Genomic DNA, 20319 nt, shown 5'->3' with positions numbered 1-20319 from the left:
AGCATAATACCCTCCAGTTCCAGCCACGTAGTTGCAATGGCAAGATTTCATTCTTTTTGATTGCCGAGTAATACTCCATTGTATATATATACCACTTTTGCTTTATCCATTCATCCATCGATGGACGTTTGGGCTCTTTCCATACTTTGGTTGTTGTTGATAGTGCTGCTATAAACTTGGGGGTGCATGTGTCCCTTTGAAACAGCACACCTGTGTCCCATGGATAAATGCCTAGTAGTGCAATTGCTGGGCTATAGGGTAGTTCTACTTTTAGTTTTCTGAGAAACCTCCATACTGTTTTCCAGAGTGGCTGCACCAGTTTGCATTCCCATTGAGTAATACTAATTTAAATCGTGGTATCAAAATAGTATTGACTTTACTCTTAGGACTTGTTTTGAAATTCATGCCCTTTTAAGTCTTAAAACTTTGGTATAGGTAGGATGAATGAAAGACAAACTATAAGAATTTTACAACTGTGTTTGACTTGGAATAAGAAAAGTCTGACACACTAGAAGCTTGAGAAAGTTGCATCGATGCTAGAAGCTTGAGAAAGTTGCATCAATACCATAGTGTAAGAGTAGGGAAGACACCTTCACTGCAACCATAACATTAAGTGAAAACCATTGGCTAGAAATGAGCAGAATGAATGTGAAGGATTGGGGCTATTTTATAATTACCTTGAAATATTAATGTGAAATTTGTTTTGTATATTTTGTGAGGTTAACTTTTGGGAAGAAGCCAACAAATACGAGTATTAATTATATTAGGAATTTAAGGTGTGTTTACAACAGACCGACTTGAAAGAGAGAGTTTATGGAGTTAAATTGTGCAAGACATGGGATTAAGCAGCATTATTCCTTTGGAATTACATAATTTGAATTACAGTATTGTTTTTTCTAATGCACATAGCAAAAGCTTCTTGTGTGGTCGCTTTGTCTTCAGAAATAGAATATGAGATAAGGGGCTTTTTGACAAAGTTAGCATTTATTAAAATATATGCTAAATATATTAGTACCGTGGTATGTTAATTTGGTTTTATGTTTAAGAAAAAACATTTGTAGTCAAATTAACTGGAGCTGCCTAGATTGTAAAAAAGCCAAATGGATGTCTTTTTGATAGGATTACTAAGATTAAATAAATGTTACTGTGCATTGCAAAACCCTAGGAGGGTAGTCTTTTCTAAAGCAATTGCCCAAGGATCTCCATTTCCAGGGATGTGCTATGGACTAGCACTCCATAGAAATTCTGTAACCATGGCAACATGGGTAGTCTTGGATAAACTTAATAAAAGTAATGTCTTGATTCATTTACGTGACTTCTAGGGGTAATATGAAAGAGCCACTCATGTAAAGACTGTGAGAGGCCTATATATTTATACCAATGGTCCTATGGAGATGCATCAAAGCAGTGTCAAAGACTGAAGAAAAGGTTTCTTAAGAGTTTGCTCAGATCTTCTGATACTTTCTTTGGAATGAAAAGGAATACCTCAGAATGTAAATAAATTTAGATGTCATGAGAAAAAAAAACGTGAAGAGGTGTAGGCCAAACACCTGAGCAATTCAAAGAGAACTCAGGACTATATCTCCTTCAGTGCTTCAGGATGGAACCAGGCTACAAGGGAATTCCAAAGATTCTGAAGAGAACAAAATGGTGATGGTAGAGGAATGTGTAGGCAAAGTAGGACTAGAGCTTTCAATGGGAGATAAGAGGAGGAGAGAAATTTATTTTTACGTGAATTTTGTATTTCCTGTTCTGTGGGTAAGGGTATGTGTGAAGGGCCCCTTGAAAGCGCCTTTACCAATACTTTCCCTCTTTTTTAAAAATTTTTTTTTCAACGTTTTTTATTTATTTTTGGGACAGAGAGAGACAGAGCATGAACGGGGGAGGGGCAGAGAGAGAGGGAGACACAGAATCGGAAACAGGCTCCAGGCTCCGAGCCATCAGCCCAGAGCCTGACGCGGGGCTCGAACTCACGGACCGCGAGATGGTGACGTGGCTGAAGTCGGACGCTTAACCAACTGCGCCCCCCAGGCGCCCCCCAATACTTTCCCTCTTGCTAGACCAACTGGGACCTGGGTACAACCCCAGGGAAAGTGGACCAGAGCGTACTACCGAGAGCTCTCTGACACTCAGGCCTTGGCTAAGAGAATGTTTAGATGTCTTCAGATCTATTCATTTTCTAACTCAGTTATCAAGTGAAGTTCATATGGGAATTTGGGGCTGATCCCAGGCCAGGTACAAAGTTTTATTTGTATTGACAGTGGCTCTTTGCTTACATACCCCAGAAATCACATGGTTTTCAGTGGTTTCGTGACCTCGGAGGGATCTAGTCATTTGGGATTCTTTTTGAGCCCCTGCTCTTCCTTAGAGACTTCATTAATAAGTAGATATTGACTTTCCACTTAAAAAAAGTCTATTTTAATAGTGTTTCCTGGAGCCAGACCAAATATTGGTAGAGGCGTCTCCTTCATTTCTCAGATCTATTGATTTTACACATAAGTGAATAATTGGCAACAGTGTTTATGGGACTCTTAAAAGCTTTTGGGATATTTGAGCTGCCCTTTTGAAAACTATAGCCCACAACAATTACCAATGGGATGACTCCGTGTCAAATGGTGGGAGAAAAAGAGTTGCTTTGTTTGTTTTCTGGTTTTAGAATGCATATTATTATTTTTTTTTATTTTACTGTGAATGGCATTTAAATAACATAATAATGCCTTGTTTCAGTAATTTTTTTGACCGTACTGCTGAAGCCCTAAGGGCTCAGTGCGGAAGCCTCACAGACTCCCATTAGCAGTAAGAGAGAAAAATGGGTAGAAATCCCTCCTGCCTACATATACCACCACCACATTGCTTCAAACAAGCAGTTCAACTACTATTCAGTATATTGGCATTTTGGGCTTCCTCATAAAATTTTACATGGAAATATCTCTGCCAATGAAAAAAAAGCCTTAATTAACAATTGTCTTAATAATGAGGGTCATGAAATGGTAACCTTGCCTATCCACACTAAAAGCAAGATGAGGAATTTCAGAGTAGGCAGGAATAACCAGATCCACCGTTATTGTGAAATTCAGGTGTTCATGAACCTACACTCTATGCAAGAACATGGCCTTTCACCTGGATGTATTTCCCCCCCCCCTTTTTTTTTAACACAATTCTAACAATTTTGCTGTGTGTGTTTATATAGGTGTGTGTGCATGTGTATATGTGTGTTTGCCACTTAAAGGAAATAAACATCCATAGCAGGCTGGCAATATCATCAAAAGGATAGTCTGAAAGCAGGGAAAGAACAAGAACATTTACCAAAACCTTAAGAGAAAAGTTAAAGTTATAGAATTTGGTGACTTTGTGCAGAGAGAAAAAAACAAAACAAAACAAAACAAAAAACCACATAAACCTTACTAATACCTGAGCACTTACTGTTTAAAAGCCAAGTATCATAACTGAGATTAAAATAATAATACCAATTCATTACGAAATAATTGATTATGAATTTTGAATTAAGTGGAAAGAAAAACTTGAAACTAAAGTATCAGGTTTCAAATTGCAAATTGTTACTATAATTTTGTGCTTCTTTTGTTAAGTCATTTAACATCTCGGAAACCCAGGTTTTCCATCTTCAAATAATAAAAATTAAATAATAATTTAAAAATAAACTAAAAAATGATAATACATTTCTTAAAAACAAGAGCCAAATGCACTACCTACTATAAAAATGGTACTTTGAAAACAAATAGCAAAGCATTTTCAAGTTATGCTTGTTATACTCTGGCTAATAAAGACAAGGATATCTATAATACACTTTAGGATAGTTTCCATATGCTTTATTTTTAAAATTACATTAAATTAAATTTTAAAATTGAATGCTTAAGGGAAGTAATTTCTGGTAGGTAGTATACACACTGAAGAGGGGGACACCTGCCTGGCTCAGTCGGTAGAGTATGCAACTCTTGGTTTCAGGGTCATGAATTCGAGCCCCATGTTGGGTGTAGAGATTACTAAAAAAATTATTTTTTTTAAGAAAAAAAAAGAATTTGGGGAGCCCAAGTGGCTCAGTTGGTTAAGCGTCTTACTCTTGATTTTGACTCAGGTCATGATCTCAAGGTCATGAAATTGAGCACTGGGCCAGGCTCCTTACTGGGTGTAGAGCCTGCTTAAGATTCTTTCTTTTTTATCCTCTGTCCCTCCACCACTCATGCATGCTCTCTCTCCCTCTTTCTCTCTCTCTTTCCAAAAACAAAACAAAACAAAACAAAACAAAACAAAACAAAACAAAACACTGAAAAGGAAAAATTTCTTTTAAATGTAATAGGAAGAAATTTATAAACATGTAGAAACTTAAGAATAAACTAAATAACCAATGGGCCAAGGAATAAATAACAAAGGATATTAGAAAATACTTTGAGATGAACAAACATGGAGATGCAACCTACCAAAATTTATGGGATGTAGTAAAAGTAGCACTGAGGGAATCTTATGGATGTAAACATCTATTTTATAAAGGAAGAAAGATCTCATATTACTATTCCATTCTACCAACTTAAAAATTTGGTAAAAGAGGATTGAACTAACCCCAAAGCCAATAGAAGGAAGAAATAATAAGGATTAAAGAGAAGAGAAATAAAATAGATAATAGGAAAGAAATAGAAACATTAATAAAATAAGAAGTTGGTTCTTTGGGAAGATTGACAGAATTGACAAAGCCTTAGACTGACAAAGAGAAAAGAGAGAGGACTCAAATTACTAAATTATGAATGAAAGTGAACATATTGCTATTATCCTTACAGAAATAAGAAGAGTTATAAGGCAATGCAATAAGCAATTGTATGCTAACAAATTATATAAACTAAGTGAAATGGGAAAAATCTGATTTCCCAGGAAATAACCAACTATGACCAAAACTGAGTTAAGAATAGAAAATCTGAATAAACCTGTAATGAAAAAAGAGACTGAGTTAGTAATCAAAAAACTTTCACAAAGAAAAACCCAGGACTAGATGGCTTCACTGGTCAATTCTACCACATGTTTAAACAATAATTACCATCAATTCTTCATAAACTCTTCCAAAAGTTAGTAGAGGAAGGAGCACTTCTTAATTCATCTTATGAGGCTAGTGTTAACTTGATGCCAAAATTATGCAGAGACATCACAAACTTTTCTTTCTTATGAATATAGACACAAAAATTCTTTTTTTTTTTAGTTTATTATTTATTTTTGAGAGAGAGTAAAAGTGTGAGCTAGAGAGAGAGAGAGAGAGAGAGGATCCCAAGCACGCTCCACACTGACAGTGCTCAAACCCATAAACAGTGAGATCAAGATCTGAGCCGAGATCATGATCTGAGCTGAAATCAAGAGTCAGATGCTTAACCCACAGAGCTACCCAGACACCCCTAGACACAGAAATTCTTAACAAAATGATAAAAATAAAATCCAGCAATAAATAGAAAGGATTTTATGCCATGATGAACTGGAATTTATCTAAGAAATGCAAGGTTGGTTCAACATGTAGAAATCAATGTCATATGGCATCTTAAGAAAATAAGAGATAAAAGTCACACGATAATCTCAATATGCCAAGAAAAAGCATATGGCAAAATCAAACACCTTTGCACGATAAAAACATTCAACAAACTTGCACTAGAAGTGGGCTTCCTCATCCTGATAAGGGGCATATATGAAAAATGCACTATAACATCATACTTAATGGTGAAAGCATTCCCTATAATTAGGAGCAAAACGAGAACGTTTCCTCTCACTACTTCTATTCAGTGTTGTATTGGAGGTTCTAGCCAGGGCAAATTGATAAGAAAATAAAATAAAAAGCATCTAAAAATTAAAAAAATAAAAAGCATCTAGATTGAAAAAGGAGAAGTAAAACTATATTTGTAAAATCTTGTGTATAGAAAATCCAAAGGAATATACACATGTACAATTTAGGACCAAAAAATGGATTAAGCAAGATGGCAAGATACAATATCAGTATATGAATATACATTGTATTTCTATACAGTAGTAATGAACAATCCAAAAACAAAATTAAGCAAATGATTCCATTTACAATAGCATGAAAATGAATAAAATATTAAGAATAAGTTTGACAAAAGAAATGCAAGGCTTCTATGTTGAAAGCTACAAACATCATAAAAAAATTAAAGACAGCCTAAAATAAACAGAAAGTTGTCCTATATTTGTAGATTATAAGATTTAAGATTGTTAAAATGGCAATACTTCGCAACTTGATCTGAAGATTTGATGCCACCCCATCACAATCCCAGCTGACATTTTGCAGAAATTGACTAGTTAATCCTAAATTTTCCTATGAAAACTCGAGTGAATCAGAATAGTGAAAATAACGCTGAAAAAGAAGGAAAAAGTTGGAGGACTCACATTTTCTGATTTCAAAACTTAATGCAAATGGGAATCAAAAGTGTATGATTCTGGCATAGAAACAGATACAGATTTGAGTCCAGAAAGAAACCTCATACATTTATGGCCAACTGATTTTCATTGAGAGTGCCAAGACAATTCAAATAGGGAAAGAATAGTCTTTTCAACAAAAGGTGTTAGGACAACTGGTTAATTGTGTGCAAAAGAATGAAGCTGGACACCTACCTCACACCGTATACGAAATTAAAGACTTAAATGGAAAAGCTAACATCATAAAATTCTTAGAAGAGACGATTGGTATAAATCTTTGTGACCTTGAGTTGAGCAATGGTTTCTTAGATTTGACCTCACTGGTGGAAGGAAACCAGAATATGTCACCTTGAAATATGCCTCTTTGGCATAAAAATTATTTTAAACTGCAGCCAATTAAGAGGCAGCCAATGCAGAAAAAGCTTTTCTGCTAAGGGCAGGATACATATTTTCCTTTTACTGGAGACAGACTTTTATCAGCCCAGAAAAGGCACTAAGGGAATCTGCAAATAAACCTTACTGGGGTGTCTGGGTGGCTCAGTTGCTTAAGTGTCACTCTTGATTTTGGCTCAGTTCATGATCTCAGGGTGGAGAGATAGAGCCCTGTGTTGCTGGCTGTTCTGGGCATGGTGCTTGCTCTTTCCCTTTCCTTCTCCACCCCCACCCCTGCAAATTGAGCTTGCTTGCATAGTGTACACTTTCTCTCTCTCTCTCTCTCAAAAAAAAAGTCTCAAAAAAAGTCTTAAAAAAAAAGTCCATCAATTTCCTTCTGTATGTTTACCCTCCCTTAGTTTTCCACCCTTGGAAGCCTAAACTACTTTCTTTGGTCCAATCATTTAGCTGTGAACTTGTTGTTCTTTGTTAAAGATGCTATATAAGCCAAAATTCTAAGCAACTGCTTTGAGTTACTCTTTGTTTTAGGCCTCTCATGTGATGTGTGCTGTCCACATTTATTTTTTATCTTGTTTTTTATCTTGTTAATCTGTCTTCTTGTTAAAGAGTCCCAGCTGAAAACCTAAAATGGGTAGAGGTACAGATTTACCTTCCCTACATGACGGAAAAAAATATAGGTAAATTTTCCTTCTTTAAAATTAAAGATTATAGTGCTTCAAAAGTTACATCAAGAAAATGAAAAGACAACCTGCAGAGTAGGAGAAAATATTTGTAAACTATCTACCCAATAAGGCTCTAGTCTTTAAAATATATTAAAAAATGCTTACAACTCAACAATAAAAAAATAACCCAATTTTTAAAAAATAAGGAAGAACTAACTAAATAGACATTTTCCCAAAGAAGATATACAAATGGCTGGCAAGTAGATAAAAAGGTCACTAGTCATTAGTGAAATGTAAATCAAAACCACAATGACATGCACTAGAATAGCTATGATGAGAAAGACCGACAACGAGTATTGATTAGAAAGTGGAGAATTGGTGCCTTCATACATTTCTGGTGGTATTGTCATATTGTAGAGCTCCTTGGGAAATCAGTTCCTCAACAAGTTAAAACGTAGGGTTACCATGTGACTTGGTAATTTCACTTTAAGATACATACCCCCAAGAAAAATGAAAAGATATGGTCATAAAAACTTGTATAAGAATATTCATAGCAGCATTATTTATAATAGCCAAAAAGTAGAAGCAACTGAAATGTCCATTAACTAATAAATAAAATGTGGTATATCCATACCATAAAATATTATTCACTCACAAAAAAGAATGAACTACAGATAAATGCTATAGCATGGATGAACCTACAAACATTATGCTAAGTGAAAGTCAGACACGAAAGATCATATACAATACGACTCCATTTATATGAAATTTCTAAAATAGGGAAAGAGACAGACAGTAGTTTAGTGGTTGCTGGGGAGGGTGGGAGTAGGGGGAAGTGGGAAGTGATTGGTAAGAGATATAGGGTTTCTTTATGGGGTGATAAAAAATGTTCCAGAATTCGATACTGGTGATGGTTGCAGAATCTCGTGAGTATCCTAAAAACCATTGAATTGTACACTTCAAAAGAGTGACTATTATGGTATATGAATTATACTAATGGAAGAAAAGTGATTGAAAATGATGACTACTTACCTTCATCTTTAATTGTTGTAGTTAATGAAGAAAGTGTGGGCAGCAAAGGTGAATTTAAGGATTCCTTTTTTGTTGTTCCTAGTTTGATAAGATAGATGACATTATTATTAATCACAATTTCATCTCACCTGCCAAGGAACAAATAAAAGTCAGTCAAATCTGGAGGTGAACTACAATCCCTCTGCAGAGGTACTGGGTCAGCCTTTGCCTATCTTTAATTTTCTACTTTCTATCTCCTTTTGTCTGAAATAAGGAATATAAGTACTGAACACTTGGATGACCCAGTGAAAGCACACACACACACACACACACACACACACACACACACATTTTTTCTGTGATAGGCCCCTAAAGCAAATTTTCACTGCAGATAGTTACTTGGGTATCTTTAAATATATATATTAAAAACAAATATTTTAAAATTATTTTGTTTTTCCTAAAGAGAAAAATAACCTAGTCAATAGAACTTCCACATCCCACCCAGAATTACATTTCATTTTGTTGATTTAGTTATGACATTGGAACTTCCCAAATTACATAAATCATAAAGGAGTTTGCAAACTATTGTAATTAATTTGTCCGTTTATGAAATATTCATTGAGTTCCCAGCCAAATGGGTGCAAGATCCATTTCTAGATTCTTGAAGGCAGTAGTTAACTCTTAGTCATCTCTTTAATCTGAGCAGTATCAAGGTTAATTCCTGGCATATGGTAGGCAAGTAGTAAATGTTTCAGATAAGGTGCTACTCATACAGGACATGGGGACCAACAAAAAGATGAAGATCCTCTTTAAGTAGTGAATACGACTTAACAGTTTGACACCTATAACTGTCAACACTCCCTTCTTAAAACACGTTAGGATACCCTTTTGTGACTAGGACATAATGTTCCATTTTTACTATGTGGTATATATAAAATCCCAGAATGTGCACAGTTTTGGTGGGGGAGGGGAGGAAAAATTTGGCTCTGGACAGTTTAACACTTTAAAACCCATCCAGAAGAGAGTTGTCAAGGTTAAGCTGGCTGGAGCTGTATATCAGAAAATACTAAGGAATGACAAGGAAGTTAAGACCTTTGGAGGAACACTGTGGACACACGCCTCCAAGCAGGGGGTGAAGGATTTGTCTTCTGCCCTTCTGTCCTCACCACTTATTAGAGGACATCGGTTATTATGGAAATGGAAAGTGGCTGTAACAGGTGGATTCTGTGAATTATAACATGGAGATTGGTGAAGCACTTAAGAGTTTCTCAAAGTCTTCTACACCCAATATGTGGTTATATTTTAAAAGAAGAAACCAACAAAGGAAACATTATTCCTAAAAGCTAGGTTTGGGATTTTGCATTGCCCACTCACACAATGCCATCTTAAAGTAAAGATGTAATGATATAAATGAAGTGTCCCTTCCAGCCAGGTGTGGCCCCTTGGTTTTCACTTCATCACCTACCAGTCTTGGAATCTTGGTACCAATAAGAGGCTGACTTGAATTTTTACAGTCACCTTGTTTCCTGTGTTTCACTGGTATATGTCTCATATATCGCTTGAAAATTCAAGAATGGGGAAGATTACAGGAAATAATTAGGACACATATAACAATAATCATGAATATAAACAGAAAAAGTATCAAGTGTGCATAATTCTTGGGTTTCTGAGGACCTTGCCCCCTCCCCTTTTTAATAGCTATCCTGACTTCATGTTTGATAGAGGGAAGATGTGTAACAAATTTGAGCTTTGGCCCATACATTCAGCCCAAATCTGTTTGGCTTCAGTTTCAGCCTTGGTCTTTGGAAAAGCAAGAGGTAAATGGTTATCCATTTCTGGTGTTCCTGAGCTTGTGTGTGAACAGTGATCTTGTGATCATGCCCATGACCATTGTAACTAATCAATGTAACTCTATCTACAGCAAAACAGAGCACAATTTATTTTAGCTTTATTGTTAATGTATGAATATTCACTTTCAAATATGGATAAGCAATCTACATATAACTTATAATAAAATTCTTCTTATGTGTTAAATACGTTGAAATTCTGAAGTATAAATGCATCCTTATTATTGTAAAAATCATCAGGGTTTAAAGAAAATATCTAATTTATAAGCATTTTATATCTTGTGAGTATAAACTAAAAGCAAATGTCAGTTTGACCACCACAAAATTCCATGACAAGGAAACAACAAAAAAAAATTTGTACAAAGATATCCCAGGTAAGTCATTTCCACTTCAAACTCAATAAGGAATGTAAAGACAATGGAGAACAGAAGGAAGATATGGAGAAAAACATGGTACCCAAACCTTTTTTTGCCCCCAATATTATAAGAAAGCTTAGAAGACTGTCTTTCATGCAGTCTGTTCTTTCCAGTTTTATGGTACTCAGGTTCTAGAGAGGATGTACATAACCATAACTGGCATGCTATAGGGAAGAGATGGCCAAAATTACCTGGCCCCTCTACTGACCTCAGTTGGAACTGAACATCTATTGAGTATCAGAAATGTGAAACATTAGTGCTGACAAATTAATTCAGCTAATTAAAGAATGTTTGACTCTAAGTGCTTTAAAAATCAAGCTGAATAACAGTTATGTTTTAAGAATAAAATTTCAGGTTTATTTTTGTATCTTAGAAGTTGATTTTATGATGATGGCATTCAATGTCTGCCAAATGTTGATTCTAACTCTGGCCACTTGGCCTTCAAGCAAAATGGGTAGTGCACTTGGTACATATCTAGGAAGAGATCAGGTCCCCTCCTTCTAACTAGGGAAGCCTCTGAAAGCAAGCCCTCCTCCAAGCAAAGCTCTATTAGTCACCTCTGCCACTGTGGCCATGTCATTGCAAGAGTGCCTATCTCACTAGCACATATTCCACTTCTCTAATGGTAAAATTTTTGCCATGGTCAAGGGAAAGAAAATTTACGTGCGTTAGATAGATATAAGCACTATTAAATCAGGTATCTTTTGACCTTTAAGCAAGAAAATCTGACTTGGGAGGCCTTAAAAGGAAAAAAAAAAAAAAAGAAGCTTCTCTATGTTGCTTTTTTTTTTTTTTTTTGGTAAATACTTTTATCGTGTCTAAAATACCCATGGTGCCCATGAGGAAAGTAGACTAGAATCATTTTATCATAGATACACTTTTCCAATATTATTACGGTTGTTGTGGAGGTTGAAACAATGTATAAAACTCCCCCAGATTTAAACTCCTCCCAAGCCTGAAGTCAGGAAGCCAGGTATACTGATACACTACTTAGAATATGAGAATTTGAAACAAGTTTTACATTATCTTTGTATTAATTACATTACCTTTAACAGCATGGGCAATATCCAGTGTGTGTGTGTGTGTGTGTGTGTGTGCATATATATATCCATATATATATATGTATATATATATCCATATATATATACATATATATATATGGAGATATATATATATATATATATATATATATATATATATATATATCCATCCAAATATATATATTGGCACACAGCCCAACCAACCCATGTTTTTAATACAAAAGTGGTGATCAAATAAGCCAGACAAACAGGAGCTCCTTTATCTGTCTTCCTTGTCCATGTTCCCTCATTTTCCTATAAGCACAATGGACCATCCTCTGACCGATGTCTCCACTGGTCCCTACTACCATGCTGGACTTTCTGCTTCTTATACTAAATTAGAGAGTAGATTATAGACATCATAACCTGCCTTTCTTTCTTTTTCTCTTCTGCGCCAGCACCTTCTCAGCTGATTTCTTGAGAGACTCCACGATGGACTTCATTCCTTCCCTTAATTTCTCTCCCACTGCCATATCCATGGTTACTAGATTTTAACCTTTATAACCCCTCTAAATAGACATTAGATTCAACTGAGGCATTAGCATTATTAATTTGGTGGATTTGATAGTGATATTGTAGTTTTACAATAAAACATCCATATTTTTTGAGATGGACATTTAGTGTGTGAAAAAAATGGCAAAAAGTCTGAATTTCTTTAAAAACACTAGATAATAGCAAAAAACAAATAAACAGGGAGAAAGAAAAAAAGGAAAAGGAAGGAAAGAAAGGAAGATAGAAGGGAACAAGGGAGGGAGGGAGGAGAAAGAAAAAAATGAAGCAAATATGATAAAATCTTGATAATTATTGATTCTGGTAGATGGGCAAGTGGGTATTAATTATAGTATTCTTCATTTGTGGTACATCTAAACATTTTTATAATAAAAAGTAATAAAAAGAAAAGCTTCACTGGCCTATTACAATTTGTACAATTGAATGTGAATAATTTAAAGGTCATGTGGGAGAACTTTTGAAGAACACAGATTAGAGTTTAGTTTTTGTTAACTGAGTAATATACAGCAATCAAAGTGTCCAAAAAAAGAGAAATAAAGAGAAAGATATGTACGTGTGTGTATGTGTGTGTGTATCTGATTTCAAGTGCTTTACCAAGTGAATTGTTTCAGACAAGGGGCTTCAGGGTCCCCTATAGGATCCTCCAGTGACGAAGTTATTAGGATAGTCTCCTAAGTATAGGAGTAGGTATAGAGTTTCCCTTCCCAGCCTGAAAGGAAAGATGCATTTCTGGGGTCACAAATGACAATTCTGCCTGAATTCCTTCACTGAACCCTTCACCTCTGACCTTTCATGGCCTTTTAACATAGTCGTTGTGTTATTTGGACATTGTTAACCACCACAGGTCACTGAGGAATGGGCTAGGAATCCTCTCACTGGGAAGGCGTGAGTTCCAAGGAGTTCACGTAAAAATTGTAAAACTTCAACCTTTTGAGTCCGCATGCAATGTCAGCACCTACCTTCTCTTTATTGGTACTTTTTGGGGGATGTTATTGATTACAAAAATAACACGCTTTTACCGCATTAGCGCAATTTTATGTCAAGAACTCAGCTGACAACTCACAGAAAGAGTGACAGAAAAAGACAGAGAGAAGCAGCAAATACTTACACTTTGTCAAAGTTCTAGAATGCCTCTGCTTAAGCCTCGAGAACATAGGACTGAAACAATTTTTTAAAATAAAATAAAAAATCTATTGTGCAGGAGTTGGCTGCAGGCTTCATGAACCCTAGTTTTTTTGACTGTGTCATTTGGAGTTTCCCTTGGTTGGCAATAAAGGTTGTACCACATTCTGGGGATAAAATCCACTGTGCTTTCCTCTTTGTGCAATGCTTTCGCCTGGTTTGGTAGAGACGTTCTAGAAGAATTGGTTTGGTTTCATCTTAGAATTGCACATTTCAGAAATAGTGGACTATATTCATCATACTCTTTTTCTTTGAGGATCACCATCCCTTTTAAGTCCAATGAACTAGCCCTCGTGTCCTCTACATGTACTTGAATTTTGTCTTGGAATGAAAAATGAAGAGTAAGTAGAGAGGTGAGAAAAAGAGGTGAGAAAGAAATTCATTCATCTCCTCATTAGGGTGTGTGATTCAGATCTTCCTCTGACCTTAGCATTCTAACTGGAGTTTCTGCCCATAAATGATAAATGATAAATGATAAATGACACCTGCTTCCCAGGTGTCATTCAGTCCATTAACAATAATGATGACATGGGTCGCATGGGTGGCTCAGTTGATTAAGCAGCAGACTCTTGATTTCAACTCAGGTCATGATCTCACAGTTCGTGGGCTTGAGCACCAGGTCAGGCTCCATGCTGCAAGTGTGGAGCCTGGAATTCTCTCTCTCTCCCTGCGCCTCACTCCCAAAATAAATAAATAAACTTAAAAAAAATAGTGATAGCATTGCTATTGAACCTTACAAATTAAATCTATCATCAGCCCTATGCAACTAACAGATCAATCTGTTATTAATACAGTTTTACCTTGTTAACTGTGCTGCTTAAGTGGACAACTGGAATGTTTAGAAACATATTTTTATGACTAAGGAAATGGTAATTTTTTTTATTTTCTAAAAATAAACTTTGTGTATGCAACATTCACAATAGGATTATTCTCAAACAGGAAATGATCCAAAGGAATATCATCAAAGAAGCCCACTGCCATCTCAGGGCTTCGTATGCCCAAAATAACACGTAAGTTTCAAAACAGTGAAGAAGCACAGACCTTCATAATAATAGATACAGCACATCGAATTATTTTTCTGTGATCAGATTATGTAGATGCTACTAATTTTATTTGTTACAGTTAGAATAAATTTCACTAATTGCTAATCCTACCTTTAGGAGATGCTCCCGATGTTGATTCCAAAACAGGATTTGGTATTATGCTTGCTGTTGATACAGATATTTCTGTTGCACTAGTTGATAGTAATACACCAGTGATTGTGTTGTTAACACCTGAAACAAACAGCTTATGTTAAAGCAGCTGCATTGAAGTTTACAATTTATTTTGCCAAATAACACTAGTATATTTAAGCAAAGTAAACTGTATGTATACGGCTGCTAACCCAGTAAGCAGGGCATGGATTTGAAATTAATTTTCTAATTGTAATGAATTCAGCCTTCAGTTCAATATTCATTCACTAACTCCGCCTGCCTCCCACCAACGACGTGAATTTTCAAGAGAGCCGGCAGGAGCAGTCTATAGCTCTGAAACAAAATGATTCCTGAAACACTTAGGAGGAATAAATGTATAAATTGAAATTTGACAATTTTTTTATTTAAAACATTTTTTTAACGTTTATTTATTTTTGAGAGAGAGAGACAGAGCATGAGCAGGGGAGGGGTAGAGAGAAAGGGAGACACAGAATCCGAAGCAGGCTCCAGGATCTGAGCTGTCAGCACAGAGCCCGATGTGGGGCTTGAACCCATGAACTGTGAGATCGTGACCTAAGCCAAAGTCGGCTGCTTAACCGACTGAGCCACCCGGATACCACTAAATCTGACAATATTTTTTTTTTAATTTTTTTTCAACGTTTTTTTATTTAATTTTGGGACAGAGAGAGACAGAGCATGAATGGGGGAGGGTCAGAGAGAGAGGGAGACACAGAATCTGAAGCAGGCTCCAGGCTCTGAGTTGTCAGCACAGAGCCCGACGCGGGGCTCGAACTCACGGACCGCGAGATCATGACCTGGCTGAAGTCGGACGCTTAACCGACTGCGCCACCCAGGCGCCCCATAAATCTGACAATATTTTTAAGCCCACTTCACTAACGTTGTGAGATGAACTAATTAAATGGATTTTCTCTGGGCAGTGGATGTTTTACTAAATATTTTCATAGAACACTGGAATTATTAAGTAGTAAAATGTCGGTATTCATACATCTCTTCTTGATATAAAGCATTCCCTCCACTCTCTTTTTCTATATACATTCCAAAGGAATAAAATATATTTCATTTTTAATTTTTAAAAAATTTTTAAAGAAAGACCATACATTTTATTATTTATTTTTATTTATTAAATGATTTAGTTCTCTAAATTGCAACAATCAAAGGCACAAAGATGAAGATAATAATTATTAGGTATTACATATTTAGTTTTAATAATTCCTTTTTGGCAATAGAAGTCAATATTTAATAGTAAGTTGTAAATTTTCATTGAAATATTAATTATTCGAAGTGAAGTATATAGAACTTAATTCTCAGCGACTTATGGAAATATTTGTTTTACACAATATTATTGAATTTGTTAGCATTTATAGAATCCTTTTAATCTTGCATTTGTTGGTCTTGTCTCTATACAGTCACTGTCGTGTTAAAGATCAGAAAATAGCAAACAAAAATGTATAAAGGTCTTGGACAAAGTATTCACGTCCATGGAAGGCATTGTTTCTGTGCTGTTACTTCGTCTGTGTAGAGTATATATAGTATAGCATGTTAGTGAAGAGTATGGACTTCGAGTGACAAAGACAAGTTTCAACGCCAGTCAAATTGGGCATGTCATTGCAGTAAATACATTGACTTCTCAAATTTAAATTTCATCCAAGATTTTCCTCTTTGAATCTGGGAAAAACCAATAATCTTGCACAGTTGTGAGCAATATTTCAGGTGTCATGAGATAGAATACACTTCCTGTTTCATTTTATAGACTTGAGGTGCTTGGAAGTGTTAGCACTTGGCACTGACTTTGTTTATAGGCAGTACACAGAAATTGCTTGATGTATTCATCACATACAGATTTGTTCAGCACATTCAGGAAAGACAGAACTGCCTTTTCACAGGCTTTACAGAAGTCAAGTCAAAAGCTTTTTTCACCTCTGGGTGCACTTCACACCCTCGGTCTCAACCCCTTCCCCCAGTAGGGAGAAGGAACGTAGCATGCGTGAGGTTATCTTTTCTCTGTCAGTCATTTTGTTCTATCTTTCTTTTCATCCCAGAATCTTCGATGTAACACTCATTTCTAAGTTGAAACTGAAGTTGAAGAAAGTTATTCAAAGAAGCACATTCCACTTTGACTGGAAAATTCACCTGTAAATAACTTAAATGATCCCTGTCAACTTGCTAAATAGTAGCAATCTCAATTTCTGAGTATAATCAACATCCCTGGAGACTTTTTTCCTATTTCTTTCCTCCCTCCCTCCGTTCCCCCTTTCCTTCTTCCCTTTATTTTTTGCTTCTATAAACAGTTACTGCATAACTAATATGGAAAGCATGAAAAGATCTAATAAAAGACTCTATGTTGTACCACATGGTATCACCCATGAGTAGCTCTCAGTCTGTTAAGGAACATAATGCCTACACACAATAAATAATCAAGGATATTCTGCATGGGTTGTGTAGACCAGTGTTTTTCAAACTGCAGGTTATGAAATAATTAAAGAGTAATTAAAATCTAGTTAGTAGATTACAGTCAGAGCTTTTGCCAAATGAAAGAGGAAAAAACATTAGAGTGATATTGCAGATAATGAGGGTAAGTATGGTTTTATGAAGTTTGTGCACGTGTGTGTGTGTGTGTGTGTGTGTATTTGAATAAAACATTTGTCAGTGCACAATATGTTTCCTGCTGTGATTCCAGCTAAAAATTTGAAAGCTACCGGACAAGAAATTGGGCAAGAGTTTATAAGATAAAGGATGACCACCATGTTGACATGAGCAAGGACTCCGTTATGAATGAGTTGACATAGGAGCTAGGGCTTGAAGAGTGAGTAACACGTCCACATAGCTAGAAGAAGGGGTATGGACAAACGTCTGGAGGGGAAGTCAGAGGTGATTGAGCACCTTGCAAACAGTTGTATCTGGTTGGATTGCTGTATGCTCTGAAAGAGCATAGTTGGCCTTGTCTGGTACAATACTGGCAGCTAGATCATCAAGGACCTTGAACACCAAGCCAGGGACTTGAATCTTTATTAAGTAAGGAGCCATGGAAAGTGACCAAATAGAAATTCTACTGTAGGAAAAACAATGGGGAAGTGGGTGGGGCAGAGAATGAGACAGCACTAACCGAACTGATCTGCAAGTCCCATTTTTATGTTTACCAATGTCCATGACCTTTTGAAGTCATCATGTGAGATTAGTGAGTTCATATCCATAAAATGACTTGAAGCAAACTAAAAGCAGGCAAAATCTTAACCACTGTGTGGTAAGATTGGGAGGTACTGGGAGGCTTTTCCTCCTTATCATACTTCAACCCATTTGGCTAATGAGTTCCCTGAGTAAATTCTTAATCCAGTAGCACCCATCCATGTCTTTGTTATTAGTTCTTCAGACTGTCCATCAAAGAGAATGCCCTCCTTTGGCAAAGACTGACAGACTGTGAAAGTATTGAGTGTCTCTGTGTGCCAGGTGCCATGTGAGCATTGTTTCCTTTAATCCTAAAAAAGATACTGTGGTGCCCATACTTGTATGATCAGCACTTTACAGATGAAGACAGTGAGGTTCAAAAAAGATGAGCAACTTGCCCACATTATACAGTGGGAAGTAACACAGTTGCGATTTTAACCCAGAACCCCTTGAATCTTTACTCTTACCCACCACAGATCTTGCCATGGGAAGGTGGTTCCATGCAAAGCCACATACTTCTGCTCTGCCTTTCACAGGGTGTGATATTACAGGGGTAGAAGTGACTTAGATGCACAGATGTTTTGCCCTTATGTATCTAAGATGAGGAAGCAGACGAAATACCTCACTGTTTTTTTTCTTAAAAAAATATCATTTTGTCATGTATATTACATACATGCACATACAAAATGTGTCCCTCCATGAACATCCATAAAGTAGACTTAGAGCTCTGAAGGAAATTTCCAATCTACTGAAGCTATTTATGTTTGAAAAATAAAAATAGAGGTTTACTCAGTTGGAAAATTCTGCAAATAGAAACGTTCTTCTGTTATATGGTGGGAAAGAATTATTCTAAGTACCACTGTTGAAGGTTTTATTGACCACGATGCAAGTAACCACCAGTTATGCTTTTACAGCATTTTCTATAAATTTCTCTTAGGTCGATCCGGTCTCCTAATAAACTATTGAGGATAATGGCTCATTCTGAAATATTTTCTCTTCACAAGACATGATGAGGTAGCATTTCATTTTTCTTTATCTCCAAAGTAATTAAAGAAAAATTTCACAAGAAGACCTGTGCTTCACATCTTCGCTTATGTCTAACCAAATAGTGCTGTTCTTAGGATGCTATAAGGAAAACAGATGGCATTTTATCCTGATCCCACCCTAGACTGAGAGAGTACAATAGATACAATGACACTAGTTTCCCATACTATTAAAGGATGAAGCAGGATTGGGATTTTTAAAAAAAGTAACTATTTTAATTACAAAAATCATGAGAACTTGGAAAATTCAGCTTACAGATGAAAACCAGGTTTTTCCTATTTTCAAATGATCTGCTCATCTACTCCAGTCTTCTTAGATGTGCTTTGTTATTACGTTTCTAAGTATTCACAAGTAGTCTCTAAAAGTTAGAATTTTAGGGGTACCTGGGTGGTTCAGTCAGTTAAGCTACTGACTCTTGATTTCGGCTCAGGTCATGATCTCATGATTCATGGGATTGAGCCCCACGTCAAGCCCTGCATTGACAGCACGGAGCCTGCTTGGGATTCTCTCTCTCTGCCCCTCCCCTGCTTGCTCTCTCTCACTTTCGAAATAAATAAAAACTTAAAAAAAAAAAAGAACATAAAAGTTAGAGTGTCATCCATCCTCATAATGAGCAGGTATCTCTCTAGTTATCTTTTCCCCTACCAAGTCTATAAGCAAAGTCCACTGGAAAACCACTACTAGAAAAGGTAGATCTTACTTCCTCTAGATGAACACAAACACTGAATGACAGTACCTTAGAATTCTAAGACTTGAGTCCTCAAAAGAACTTCTAAAAATATCCTATTGTAACAGAAACGCTACATTTTATAGCTTAGAAAATGTATGAGTTTAAGATAGTTTCAAAAGATCATAACAATAATTACTAAAAAAGTTCCCTTAATTCCCAGTTCAGCACTCTGTATTATGTAACAGAGAAAAACCTTTTTTCCCCCCATTCTACTAAATCGAATACATTTCTGATGGAGACAATGCCAAAGTTTCCCTTTGAACTACAGGAGAAAAGATTTACTTTGCGAGTTTTATCCATAAACAAAATTTCAGAATAAAGTTTTAAGCTCTTTAAGGAAACAAAAGAGTGATTATTTAAAAATATATATATAGTTACAGTGTATACAAAATACTAATTACTTAATGGTCTAATAATCCTCAAAGTACAATTGTTATGTAATAATTTCATAACCTAGATCAACTCATCTATGGAATTCAAAGTAAAGTAGATAGTTTTATATTCAATAGCATATAATTTGTTATTCCCACTAATTCATGTTGTTTTCATACAATACCTCCTCCTGTACATCCCTACTTCCTCAAGCTTTTAAAAACTTTACACACATTTTATATTGCAATAAAGTAACTGTCATTTGTTCAGTTTTCAC

General features: G+C 35.9%; 1 protein-coding gene across 3 annotated transcripts in view; it reads right to left on the bottom strand.

The window, feature by feature from the left end:
• Positions 1-20319, bottom strand: part of EMCN (endomucin) — a 103322-nt gene that overhangs the window by 50583 nt on the left and 32420 nt on the right. For all 3 annotated transcript variants that reach the window (XM_058721809.1, XM_058721808.1, XM_058721810.1), the window contains exons 2-3: positions 14675-14794; positions 8508-8585 (exon numbers count right to left, since the gene is read on the bottom strand). In XM_058721809.1, the coding sequence (XP_058577792.1) occupies positions 8508-8585; positions 14675-14794 (198 nt within the window). The remainder of the gene's footprint in view (positions 1-8507; positions 8586-14674; positions 14795-20319) is intronic.

The sequence above is a fragment of the Neofelis nebulosa genome, chromosome 3, assembly GCF_028018385.1.
Source record: "Neofelis nebulosa isolate mNeoNeb1 chromosome 3, mNeoNeb1.pri, whole genome shotgun sequence".
Taxonomy (NCBI): domain Eukaryota; kingdom Metazoa; phylum Chordata; class Mammalia; order Carnivora; family Felidae; genus Neofelis; species Neofelis nebulosa.
The sequence above is the reverse complement of the archived record's forward strand: the minus strand, read 5'-3'. Positions and strand labels throughout refer to the sequence as shown.